Source organism: Phodopus roborovskii, unplaced genomic scaffold (assembly GCF_943737965.1).
Source record: "Phodopus roborovskii unplaced genomic scaffold, PHOROB, whole genome shotgun sequence".
Taxonomy (NCBI): Eukaryota; Metazoa; Chordata; class Mammalia; order Rodentia; family Cricetidae; genus Phodopus; species Phodopus roborovskii.
Window position 1 is genome coordinate 14,504,228 of NW_026126416.1, and position 12,924 is coordinate 14,517,151.

The 12,924-nt window shown below is 40.9% G+C and overlaps 1 protein-coding gene across 5 annotated transcripts in view; it reads left to right on the forward strand.

Annotated features, from left to right (window-relative positions):
* The first annotated feature begins 399 nt into the window (after nucleotides 1-399).
* The window catches only part of Tasp1 (taspase 1), a 201,562-nt gene continuing 189,037 nt past the window's right edge, over nucleotides 400-12,924 (forward strand). For 3 of the 5 annotated variants that reach the window (XR_007834444.1, XM_051183282.1, XM_051183285.1), the window contains exons 1-3: nucleotides 893-957; nucleotides 6,188-6,406; nucleotides 10,783-10,850. Coding sequence is in view for 4 of the 5 variants with exons in the window: in XM_051183282.1 (XP_051039239.1) it covers nucleotides 6,262-6,406; nucleotides 10,783-10,850 (213 nt within the window). In the remaining variant the exon portion in view is untranslated. Of the gene's footprint in view, nucleotides 457-892; nucleotides 958-6,187; nucleotides 6,407-10,782; nucleotides 10,851-12,924 lie in introns of those variants that run through there. The other 2 variants (XM_051183284.1, XM_051183283.1) reach the window with 2 other exon arrangements.

Below are 12,924 nucleotides of genomic sequence, written 5' to 3' on the forward strand. Positions count from 1 at the left end.
ACAGAAGTCAGGTTGCAAGGATGACGGAAGAAGCAACCCCTTAATCAATGATGGCAAGTATTTTCATTTCCTGCCACTGCACCAGTCCCCTAAACACGTGGGTAAGAAGTAGACGCATCCTGCAAGCTAATAACAGGGCACAGTATAGCTGAGGTGGGTAACGGCGACTGCATAGCTACGACAACAAACAAGCCCAAATATGGCAAAAAATAAAAAATAAACAAATAAAAGCAATGCTCAAAGATCAGAAGCCAGAGAGAGACCAGTGTGCCCCGGCTCTTAAGCCATAAAACCCATTCCAGACTAGAGAGCAGAGACACAGCCTCACCGGGCGGCTACTTCCGGCCACGTGCGCTCCCTCAGCCAATGGAAAGGCTTCACTCCACTCCCGCTTCCTCACCCTGGCAACGGGCGAGCGACGATTTCCGGTGTAAGGAGTGCTCTGCGCTGACGCGGGTGAGTGTCCCTCGTTCTCACGCTGTCCGCGTCGCCGCCGCCGAGCCTCGGTCTCCGTGTGGCCCCGCAGGCCCGCGCGGCATCCTCTCCCGACCGCACGGGACGGCGCGCGCGGCGCCACCTGCCTGCCTGTCGTGGGTCAGGGGCCCACGGAGTCCCAGGCTCCGGGTCACGCTCACGCGTGGGGCCCGCCTGTTTCCTTGGCTGCAGAGTTCTCGTAGCGCTTCGCGCTCTGTGCAGTCACAGGCTGCAGGGAGCTCGCGGCCCCCGGGTTCGCGCAGGGCCGGGGATGTGTGTGCCCCATGCCGGTGTCGCGGTGGGGCCAGAGCTTCCCGCAGTATCTTACAGGCCTGGTTGGAGTCCCGAGGGACATTAGCATCCAGTGCAGAGCCCGAGGAGGCTAGGACTGAGTAGATGAATCCCAGGAGAGGCGGGCATTTTGAAGTAGAGGGCACAGTGATTCTGAGTTCAACGTAATTCTGCTGGGGAGAGGAAAGAAAGGTTTGTTGGGGGACGTTGGACTAAGATCTTTGGAAAAGAAACTAAGGAAGTTTAACTTACACACTTGGCGTTTAATAATTTCCCTTTTTGTTTGATGTAAATAAACTCCTTTCCTCTTGCTACTTCAGAAAGCAGTTGTCGTCAGAAAACGTTTGGGAACTGCAGAAATAATTAAGAGATTAACATAGGTGCCTCAACTAAGGATTCTGTTCTTTATTTCATAGGTGTTTTAAGCTATTACCTGTGTGTGTACAATATGGTTAACACTAAAAATTGCAGTTTGTGTATGTTGCACCCATTGCATGAATAGATAGGTTATGCTTTGTCTTTATTTTATTATTTTACGTGTGTGAGTGCTTGCTTTATAATGTCTGTGCACCACGCGTATATCCATGGAGGCCAGAAGAGGGCATCCTATTTCCCGGAACTGGAATTGTGGATGGTTATAAACCAGCATGTGGTGCTAGCAACAACTCAGGTCCCCTGCAAGAGAAGCAAGTGCTCTTTTCTGCTGAGCCATGGTTCCAGCCCAGGTTATGGTTTTTTTGTTTGTTTGTTTTTTTCTTATTGAGGTGTAATCATCACAGTACAAGAATCCATCCTTTTAAATTGTAAATTTCTCTCTCTGTGCATGTGTTTTAAGCATTCAGAAGTTTTATATTTTGCTGTCTAGTTCCTGAACATTTTTATCACCTTCACCAGAAATCTTGTACCCAGTATAGTTAACCCTCCTTCAGCTGCACCCTCCCCCATGTACAACTTCTGATCCATTGTTCAGTAAGCATCTTCCTGTTTTGTGCATTTTAAGTACATGGAATCATGTATCAAGTGTCCTTTTGTGTGTAGCCTCTTTGAGTTAGCATAATGTTTGCAGGGTTTGTTTATGACCATATAACAATACATTACTCTTTTTATTTATTTTCCATTGTTATGGGGATGGACCTCATGCATGCTAGCTAAGAATTCTACCATTGACCTACAAAACTACCTCCCCCCTTTTATGAATAATGTAGTTGTATTGTTTTGTATTTTGGGCTATTTGGAATAATTCTACACCTGTGATTTTTTGTGTGGATATTGTTTTTAGTTTTTCCTTCTGTTTTTTTTTTTTTTTTTTTTTTTTTTTGTATGTACCTAGAAGTGGAGCTTATGGGTCACGTGTTTTGAGAACTGAGCAGATATTTTATAAAGTGGGTATAGCATATTGAGTCCCAGATTATGAAGGTCAACCTACTTCTCTAACTCTTGGCAAAGACCTGTTGTTTTGATTATATACATCTTAGTTGTACTATTGCAATAATATCTCATTGTTGTTTTCATCTTTATGATTAGTAATCTTGAGCATGTTTTCATGTACTAATTGATCATTACATAGTTTTGGTGAAATGTCTAATGTTCAACTAGTTTATTTTATTTAATTTTATTTACCTTATGTCCTGTGTGCCTGTTATTAACAGAGGTCAGAGCTACATAATAGACTCCGTATCAAACAGAGAGATCCTGTTTTTAAAACCTAAACAAACAAACAAAAGCCACTACCACCACAGAAAATACTGCTGAATCTAGAGGCACAAATGTTTACCCCTTATAACTTCTGGTAACTCTGCATGTTTTTATAGTTTCCACTCTTGGTTTTGATGTGCTTAATTTTGGTGTATACTAGCAGAGAGGACCACAGCCTTACCTTTTGCCTTCTGGCTATCTAATTTTCATCACCTTTGGTGACTTTCCTTTTCCTACTAACTGGCTTAGGCATCCATCTTGAAAGTCAGTTGGCCACAATAATGTGAGTTATAACCATTCCTCTCAGTTGAACTCTTAGGTTGCAATATGTTTTTAAAGTTCTATATTTTATATCAAGCATAGCATAAAATATGTAAACTAACCAGGAGTGGTGGTATACGCATGGAATCTGAGAACTTGGGAAGTAAAGGGAGGAGCATCAGGAATTTAAGGTCAGCCTGGTCTCCATGAGACCCTGTCTCACAGAACAAAACAAATCATTCTCAACAACACAGACCAACCTAAGAAAGACTAAATCTTTTGTGTTTACAATTTAGATAGAAGATGTGCTCAGAAGTCTGATAATTACTGTCTCAGATGAATTTAAGTTTGTTCTGGAACTCATTCATTTAATGAAGCATTGCAGTCTCAGCATCTTGATACTAAAAGCCAGTATACTGTGTTTTGTCATTTAAAATGAGAGCTTCTCACCTCATATCTCAGAATGGCCTATAACCCATTATGTAGACCAGCCTGGCCTTAAGCTTGCAGTGATTTTCTCCTGTCAGTACCTTTCTTAAGAGCTAGTATTACAGTCATGTGCTATTATGGCTAACAACATATTTTGTTTGTTTGCTTTTCAAGACAGAGTTTCTCTGTGTTACAGCTGGGGCTATCATGGAACTTTGTGGAACAGGCTGGCCTCAAATTCACAGACATCTGTCTGCCTGTGCCTCCAGTGCTGGGATCCAAGGTGTGTGTTACCACTGCCTGGCTAACAATGTGGTTCTTTATTATCAATGGCAATAGCTTAAGGGCTAGATTTCTTCTATAAAGGAATCTTTTATTATCAGATAGATAAACGAATTGACTATCTTCCTGTACTGCTTTGGAAAGATTAAACAGGACACGTAATACTTTTCTGAATTGTATAATTAAAAAACAAGTGTCATTTTTTTTTTTTGAGAGATCCAAGGTCAAGATTTAGACCTTAAATTAGTACCTAGAAAGTAAAAGTTAATATTTTATTTTGAGAACCCCTTCTGGTTTTGATGATTAGTGAATTAGCATTCATCTCAGCCCCTAAAATGGTCAAATAAAGAGTCTCTTCAGTGGCTAGTACTGAATAAAACAAGTTCCAATATGAAGGGTAGAGAACACAGGATTTTCTCAGTTCTTTTCTCCAACAAGGCCACGCCTCCCAACAATGCCAGTCTCTATGGGTCTAGCATTCATACATGTGGAACTGTCAGGGCTATATTCCTATTCAAACCACCATATTGTATATATATGTAAATACATATGTATATTTTTATATATATTTAAAATGTGGATTTATTAGAGTGACTTGTAGCTTGTGGTCCCACTAGTACAACAGTGGCTGTCTCTTAAAGGCCAAAAATCTGTTAATTCTTTAGTCTAGGAGATGGATATCTCAGCTGCTCTTCAGTCTAAGCTGGAACCCTAAAGTAGGTTCTAATGTCAATGAAGGAATACCTCTGCACAATAGATGAACAACAGCAAGAGTAAGAGTAAGCAGGCAGAAAGGAAAAGCTTCCTTCTTCCATGTCCTTTTCTGGGGCCAGCTACCAGAAGGCATGTCTCAGATTTAGGGTGGGTCTTCCCACCTCAAATTGAGAAAATCCTTCACAGGCATGCCTGGCTGCTTAGGTTTTAGTTGATTAAGAGTGTAGTGAAGTTGACAAACGAGATTAGTTCCTGTGTGTGTGTGTGTGTGTGTGTGAGAGAGAGAGAGAGAGAGAGAGAGAGAGAGACAGACAGAGACAGAGAGAGACAGACAGAGAGGTGGAGAGATGTATTTAGATATGTAATTAGATGTTTTAAATTCACAATGGTTTTGGAACTCATTGTATAGCCAGGGATGGTCTCAAACGTCTGACTGAGTTGACTATTTGTATGTGCCTTACAATAATTTTTTAATGTTTGACTTCCATGTCTATATATGAAGAACTTCTTCATTCCTTCTAGTGGCTGCTTTTAATGTAACTGAATTAACTGATTTTTGACTCAGGTTTTAACTGTGTAGCCACTGTTGACCTTTAGTTTGTGATCCTTCTGTCTTAGCTTTATCAGTGCTAAACTGTAGACATGCCACCATGTCTGACCCCTTCTTTCTTCAGTTTCATATGAATTGAATGTTTTTACTTAACGCTGCCATTTAAGAAGTTTTGACCACCTCACTGTCATGTTTTCTCTAAATCTCTTTGTTGCTTTTAAAGTATGTTTATTCCTAATTTAGAATGTATTCTGACCTCTTTGTTGTTATTAAACCTGGATTGTGTAATGGTTTTCAGTGTTTAATGCATAGTGGGAAAAATTAAAAGTAGCATTGGCTGCTTGAAAATTGGTTTATTAAATTTTATGTCTCATTATTTACCTGTGGGTAACTTTATGCTTTTCATAATGACAGCTGTTTGGAGTGCTTCTTTAATTTTTGGGTTAGACATAATTTTGTTAGCATTTGTTTTTCATGGTTGATTCATGGTTTAGACATAACTTTGTTAACATTTATGCTTCACAATTGCTCTGAGCAGCATTGAACTGGTGATCTTGAGAATCCTAAGAATTTCTTTGTAAGTGGGAATAGTGGTGTTACACTCTGTAATCCCAGTACTCACTCAGGAGGCTGTGGCAGGATAGTTATGAGGTGGGGTTCAGGCCAGTTGAGCCACATAGTGAGAGCCTGTGCCAACAAACAAACATTCAAGCTGCTGAGATGGCTCAGCTGGTAATGGTGCTTGCTCTGTAAGTTTGATTCTCTGAACCCATGTAAAGGTGGAGGGAGAGAGCCGACTCCACAGTGTTGTCCTCTCTGTGTCCCCATCGTGTACACAATACAATAATACTAAATAAAAACTAGTAAGTTCTTCACTTGTAAGTGTGAACTTGTTGCATTAAACAGAAAGCTAGGATTTATATCAGTTTTGTGTGCCAGTGGTGCTTGTGATTTCAAATTGTTCCAGAGATCAGCTGGTGTGCAGGGAAAATAAAGTGATAGTTATACTATGTTGAGGTTTACTTCAGTATGGGTAATACAGAGACAAAATTTGGATTAGGTTGAGTTTTTTCCTTGTCTCCCTCCCTCCCTCCCTTTCTCTCTGTTTCTCTTTGTCTCTCTCTTTTTTTTTTTTTCCTAAGGATCTAACTATGTAGCCCTGGATAGGCTGGAACTGGCTATATAGATCAGGCTAGCCTCAAACTCTGATCCTCCTGCCTCTGACTCTCAAGAGCTGTAGTAAAGGTGTAGTAAAGGTGCCACACTCAGCCAAGTTGAAATCTTTTTATATATTAAGTTTTTTTGTTTATATGTCTTCAGACAAGTACTGTATGTCTCTGGACAAGACAGGAATTTAAATTTTAAACCTCTTGTGTTGTTCTGTTATTGCTATCCAGTTCAATAATTTTAGAAACACTTTAAAAAGACTTTGTAAGTGACGTGCATGTGGGTAGAAAGAAATGGAGGTAATCTCTTCCTGTTTTTCTCTAGGGTAGCTCCTCTTGTGCAGGTGTTTTTGAATGGAAGGATGCTCTTTTCCTGGTAGAAGATGATCACCCTGGAGAATGACCATGGAGAAGGGGATGAGTTCTGGAGAAGGACTGCCTTCCAGATCGCCTCAGGCGTCTGCTGCTAAAGGAACGGTCAAGGAATCAGAAACAAGGCAGCCCTGTGAGGAGAAACGAGGGGGCTTTGTGCTGGTGCATGCAGGTGAGACCTTGTGGGTGAGCTTCAATGGAAGCTGAAAAAAATGTTTTCCATTTCTTGCTTTGAAGCTGGGTGTTGGTGGCGCATGCCTTTAATCCCTTTAATCCCAGCACTCGGGAGGCAGAGGCAGGTGAATCTCTGTGAGTGTGGTCAGTGTGGTCTACAGAGTGAGTTCCAGGACAGGTTCCAAAGCTCCATAGAGAAACCCTGTCTTGGGGGGAGGGGAGGAGAAGGAGGAGGAGGAGGAAAAAAAAAAGAAATAAATTGTGAACAAATATCTTATTATGGAGAGATGATCTCCCAGGTTACAGTAATCAGAAGACTGTGTCATCCTGAGACAATATTTTGACAAGGATCATTTGATAGGATCTTTCCTAGATGTGAAGAAAACAGGTCAGGGGACTTCAGAATAATCTTGCTTACATAGTGATATAGATGTCTTGTGTAGTACAAATCTCCTTTCTTTAGTCTTCTGTCTGCAGTCCTCTTGAATGGGCCACCTTATATTATGCTAAAGAAGTATTTTTTAAATAATGGTGAACCGGTTTAGTGGGTAAAGGCACTTGCCATCAAGCTTTACAACCTGAGTTAGATCTTGGAATCCACATGTGTACCTCTGTGTGTGCTTGGGTGTACACATCCACATATCCACAAAATAATGTGGAAAACAAGTTTAGATAGATAGTTTGAGGTAAATCATTTTACTGGCTCTTACTTTCCTAGTGTTATAAGTGAAGAACCTCAGCACTCGACACCAAGTGGCTTAAATGACTCTAGTTGCACTGATAAGCTGGGCTGAGAAACCCTTAATTGACCCTAACTTCTGGCACTGTCTTATCCTATGATGTCTACTTAAAAGGACCATGAGTACAGATAGACTAAAGCTTAATTCCTAAATCCCCCCTTGAGGAGGCATGGCTTTGAGGTCAGGTCTACTCAGCAGGCTTTTTATATTTTGGCCATTTTCATTTTCTTGCATTTAGAATATAAACTCCATGACACCTGCAGAGAAAGAATGACAAGTCTCCTTTTAGCTTTGCCCAGAGTATCCCTATTTCTCATTAAACTTGTGTCTTGTCTGACCATTAACCTTTGGCTGTTTTTTAGACTGGACAATTTGGAAGTCCTTTAGAATGTAATCTAAAATAAAATATAGGCAATTTCTCTATCTCTTCTGGTCCCCTGTCACATCTATCATACCCTGTCTTTCTCCTGTGTGTGCCAGGTGAGTGCCTGGTCACAGAGGTGTATTGTCAGCCTTTGCCTTTTTTTGTTTTTAGTTGTAAAAATGGTTATTATTGGATGCTTGTGCTGTGGTGCATGTGTCAAAGGACAATTTTGTGAGATAGATGGTTATGTCCTTCCACCTTTACATGGCTTCTGGAGATTTAACTCAGATTGCTAGGCTTGCAATAGGTACTTATTTCTTGAGCCATCTAGGTGCACTTCCCCACATTCTTTTTTTTTTTTAAACACTGTCTCATTCTATAGCCCAGGCTGGCCCAGAACTGACTTTGTAGCCTAAGCTGGCCTGGACCTCAGGGCAGCTCTGCAGCTTAGCTTTCAGTGTTGAGACTGGGGACATGAGCTGCCATATGCAGTTATGTTGCTTATCTTCAAGACAGAGTCCTGTTAGACAGCACAGGCTTGCCACTATACTGGTTAATTCCCTTTTCTTTTGTCACATTCCCCTCTTTTACAACGAGAGATGAGGGGGCTGAAGAAATTGCTCAGTGGTTAAGAACTATTGCTGCTCCCAGAGAACCGAGTCCAGTTCCTAGCAACCACACGAGGCAGCTTAGAACTTCCTGTAGTTCTAGTTCCAGTTCCTTTGGTACTCCACACATGTGAGGCACACACTACACACATACACATGCAACATGCATACTCAAACCCACAAAGATGAAAAGGATCATTAAAAAGAAATGGTGAGATGAGGCAAATGTATGGAAATGTTTGTACTTTTACTTAGTTAAAAGTAGACCTGGGATTCTTATCCCACTTCTGAATCTCTGGTTCATCATCATTGTTACTGCACCATGCCAGCAGTGCATCCGTAATACCAGTGAGTAACTCTTTAAAGTTAGCAGTAAAACATACGAGAAACATCTCGGACTTGGACAGGTAGTAACAGGGTCAGGTTACTTTGGAAACATTGCTTGTTTTGACTGTCATGATTTCTGTTCTTCCTCTCTCAGACACACACTTGATGATAATGCCTCCCAGTTAAAGACTGCTAGAGCCCAGAATGAGTAGGGATCAGTCTGGGCTATGGCATGAAATGGTGTGATCATGGGCAACCTCTGCTTCTCCCTTCCAAGTACTGGCCAGGCCTGACCCTACTTAGCTTCTGAGATCAGCTGGGATTGGGTCAGTTGGGGGTGGCATGGCCATAGGCTCCTTTCCTTTCCTTTCCTTTCCTTTCCTTTCCTTTCCTTTCCTTCCCTTCCCTTCCCTTCCCTTCCCTTCCCTTCCCTTCCCTTCCCTTCCCTTCCCTTCCCCTTCCCCCTTCCCCTTCCCCTTCCCCTTCCCCTTCCCCTTCCCCTTCCCCTTCCCCTTCCCCTTCCCCTTCCCCTTCCCCTTCCCTTCCCCTTCCCCTTCCCCTTCCCCTTCCCCTTCCCCTTCCCCTTCCCCTTCCCCTTCCCCTTCCCCTTCCCCTTCCCCTTCCCCTTCCCTTCCCTTCCCTTCCCTTCCCTTCCCTTCCCTTCCCTTCCCTTCTTTTCTCTTTTCTGTAAAGCATGGTTTAAGAGAACTGTGAAGATAGATTTGACAAGGACTGATGGAAGCTCTTTGAACTTTTAGCTTCCTCTTGTGAAAGAGAATTACTTAGGGACTCCAGTTGCTTAGCATCATTTCTGTTGACTCAGGTTCCTGTAACATTGTGGATCAGGTTTCTCTCAGTCTTGAGAAAAGTTGTGTTCGGTTTCCACTAGATCCACAGGAGAGTTAGAGGCTTAGACATGTAACTTTAATCTTACTTAGCTTTGACCTATATGGAATCTAGTGAAAGGCCTTTAATAAGAACCTTATTTATCACGAGTTTAGCATTCTTGTCTCTCCTCCTCCTCTTGCTCCCCTTTCTCTTTCTACTCCCATCCCTAGCTCAATTAATTAAAAACAAGGGGCTGGAGAAATGGCTCAGTGTTTAAGAGCACTGCCTGCTCTTCTAGAGGACTGGAATCCAATTCCCGGCATCTATGTAGTGGTTAACAACTGCCTGTAACTCCAGTTCAAGGGGATCTAGTGCCCTCTTCTGGCCTCTTGGGACACTGCATGCAAGAGGTGCACAGACATTCTTTCAGGCAAAACACCCAAACATGTAAAATAAAAATATATAAATCTTAAAAGACATCAGAAAGCACTTGCTCTTGAATAGGACACAAGTTCACATTCCAGCACTGATGTTGGGCTGCTCAGAGTCAAATGTAACTCTACCTTCAAAGGATGGAACACTTTCTTCTGGTTTCCTTGGAAACTTATATGAATATACACATATTATACAGACAGATATCAATAGTAATAAAATAAATGTTTAAAATTTTCATATGTATTGTGTCTGTGTGTGTGACACATGTGTGCACTTGTGGAGACCAGAAGAAGATATTGGAGTTAGGTGGTTGGTTGTAAGCCACCTAATGTGGGTCCTGGGAACTGAGCTGGCTTTCTTTGGAAGAGCAGCAAGTGTTCTTAACCACTGAGCCATTTCTCTAGTTGTAAGAATAAATTTCCTTAAGGAAGCTAGTTTATTTGGAGCCAAATTTTTAAGTAACTTTCTGGGTACTTGTTTAAATGACAGGCCATCAGGATTTTTGGACAATTCTTTAGAATTTTAGATTTTTAATAATAATTTCCTAAATAGTGGGGCTTTTAAGAGATCACTAGAGAGGGACTTTAAAGTTCTTTAATCCTGGCACCACCTGCATTATCAACCATACCAGAGGAACTCCTGAGTTTACTATTCTTTAAAATAATAAATTAGAGTTATCAGTTACATCTCTCTGTCTGTCTGTCTGTCTGTCTGTCATGTGTGGTGGTGGTAAAGGGTCTGTGCCACAGGAAATTTATGGAGATCATTACACTTATGGAGATCAGAGAATAACTTGTGTGAGTGGGCATCTTTTGAAATAGAGCTTAAGTTGTCTGGTAGAGGTTCTTGAGGTGGGGAATGACCATGTGAAGGATCTTTGGAGGCATGAGCTATTCTTAGGAGCTCTGACAGGACACTTTTTTGAATGAGAAAAGCATTATATCAACTGTTAAATAGAGTCTAGAATCCCATACAGTCAAGGCACTAGAATTATGTGTGTAGACTACTTTTCTAGTTGGAGGGTCACTGGTATTTTAGCTATAACTAACATTTTTTTTTTTTTCCCCTGTAGGTGCAGGTTATCATTCTGAATCCAAAGCCAAGGAATATAAACATGTATGCAAACGAGCTTGTCAGAAGGTATGAGCAGAGTGGGTATAATGCTTGTGATTTTCCATATGAAACTTTACCTTGAGATTTAATGTTTTATGTTTCATTTTCCAGTGAAGTTTGGCTTGATCCCAGAGTTACTTTATTCATATTTGTAGGATCTTTATCCTCAGTTTTTAGTTTAATCTGTGTTTTTAATTCTTTGAATGATGTTTAACTTTTTCCTCTCCTTCCCCAGATTAAAGTGTGTGCTTTTATAGTAATGGGCACATATAACCATATCTTTTTAAACATTCCCACATTGATTGAACTCTTTGGAAAGGTGGGAAAAAGTGTTCATGTTAAGTAGTTTCTTCCTTTAAAATTTTTTTTTTTTTTTTAAATTTGGAGAACACACACACACACACACACACACACACACACACACACACACACACACACACTCTTACACTTGTTTTTTTGAGACAGGGTCTGACTTTGTAGCTCTGGCTGTCCTCAGACTCACCTGCCTTTGCCTTCTTGTGAATAAATGCTTAATGTTTTCTTTCTTGATGTGAAGTCATTAAAAAAAAAAAAAAGAGAGAGAGAGAGAGAGAGAGAGAGAGAAAGAAAGGAAAGAAAGAAAAGCCTGGCTGTGGTGGTGTACACCTTTAATCCTAGCACTTGGGAAGCAAAGGCAGGTGGATCTCTGTGAGTTTGAGGGTAGCCTGGTCTACAGAGCGACTTCCAGGACAACCAATGCTACAGAGAAAGCCTGTCTCAAACAACAACCAAAAAAAAAAAAAAAAAAAGAAAAGAAAGAGGTCAAATGCCAGTGTCTTCTCAAATGACTGTGGGCCCTGCACTGCTCTTTAGCACGGGCACAGCAGACACCTGTCTTCCTAGTGCCCTGAGCTCTGTCCTGTTCACTTGTGTGCCTTTGACTTCTGAGGTTTGCTAAATTGTTGAATAATTAGTTTGGGGGCAGGAATGATCTCAGAAAAAATATTGTTTGTTTTTATTTTGATTTGGACTATATAAGTCTTGTAGGCAAACTTTCTATTACTTTTTATGCAATTAGAAGCTGCCAATCAGGTAAACATGGATATTTTTCCTTTCATTCATATTTAAGTGCCATTTACAAGAAAGATACTGTATCAGAGTTAGGAGCTTTTTTTCTTATTAATAGATTACTTGCTGTTCTTAGAGAGAGGCCAGGTTCAGTTGCCAGCACCTACATGACAGCTCATAACTATCTGTTAACTGCAGTCCTGGGGGAATCTGACATCCTCTTATGACTTCTGAGGGCACCAGGCACATAAGTTGTACACATCCAGACGTGCAAGCAAAACATTCATACATACAATAAAATAATAAAACATTTAATTAGAAATAGATTATTAGTTTTTGGGCTTTGTCTTTGCTAATTGAATTAGAGTTTTAATAATGTATTTAAAAGCCATTTTTAAAGAAAGTAATTTATTTTTATTTCATTTATTTTGCCTGTATATGTCTGTGTGAGGGTGTCGGACTCCCTGGAACAGGAGTTATAAACAGCTGTGATCTTCCATGTGGGTGCTGGGAATTGAACCCAGGTCCTTTGGAAGAGCAGCCAGTGTTTTCAACTGCTGAGCTACCTCTCCAGCCCCTAAAAGCCATTTTTTTTTTTTTTTTTAAAAATAACATAATTCTTTATTGACTCTTTGGCACTTTCACATCATGCATACCGATCCCATTCACCTCCCATATCCTCTATATCCTCCCCATTACCCCTGCAGCATCCCTCCCCTAAAAGAATTTCCCCCTCAAAAATCAATTAAAAACAAAACAAAGCAAAACAAAATACCCCACTTCATGTCTTTTCAACACCTCTTTATTCATTCTAGAGGCATTCGGTACTGTGGTGTGTCTTGTAGTGTATCCTTTTGTTCAATCAGGTGCACTCAATTGTCTACTGCAATGAGCCATTGGTCTGGTTCAAGATTTGTGACACACCATCATTATTGGACTTTCACTGAAATTCCTCTTGGATATCCTGCTATTTCCTTGAGTCCTGGGGATCCTGCATTTATCGTACTGCAGGACCAATCCCTTCATGATCTTTAACAGGTCATAGATATGGTAA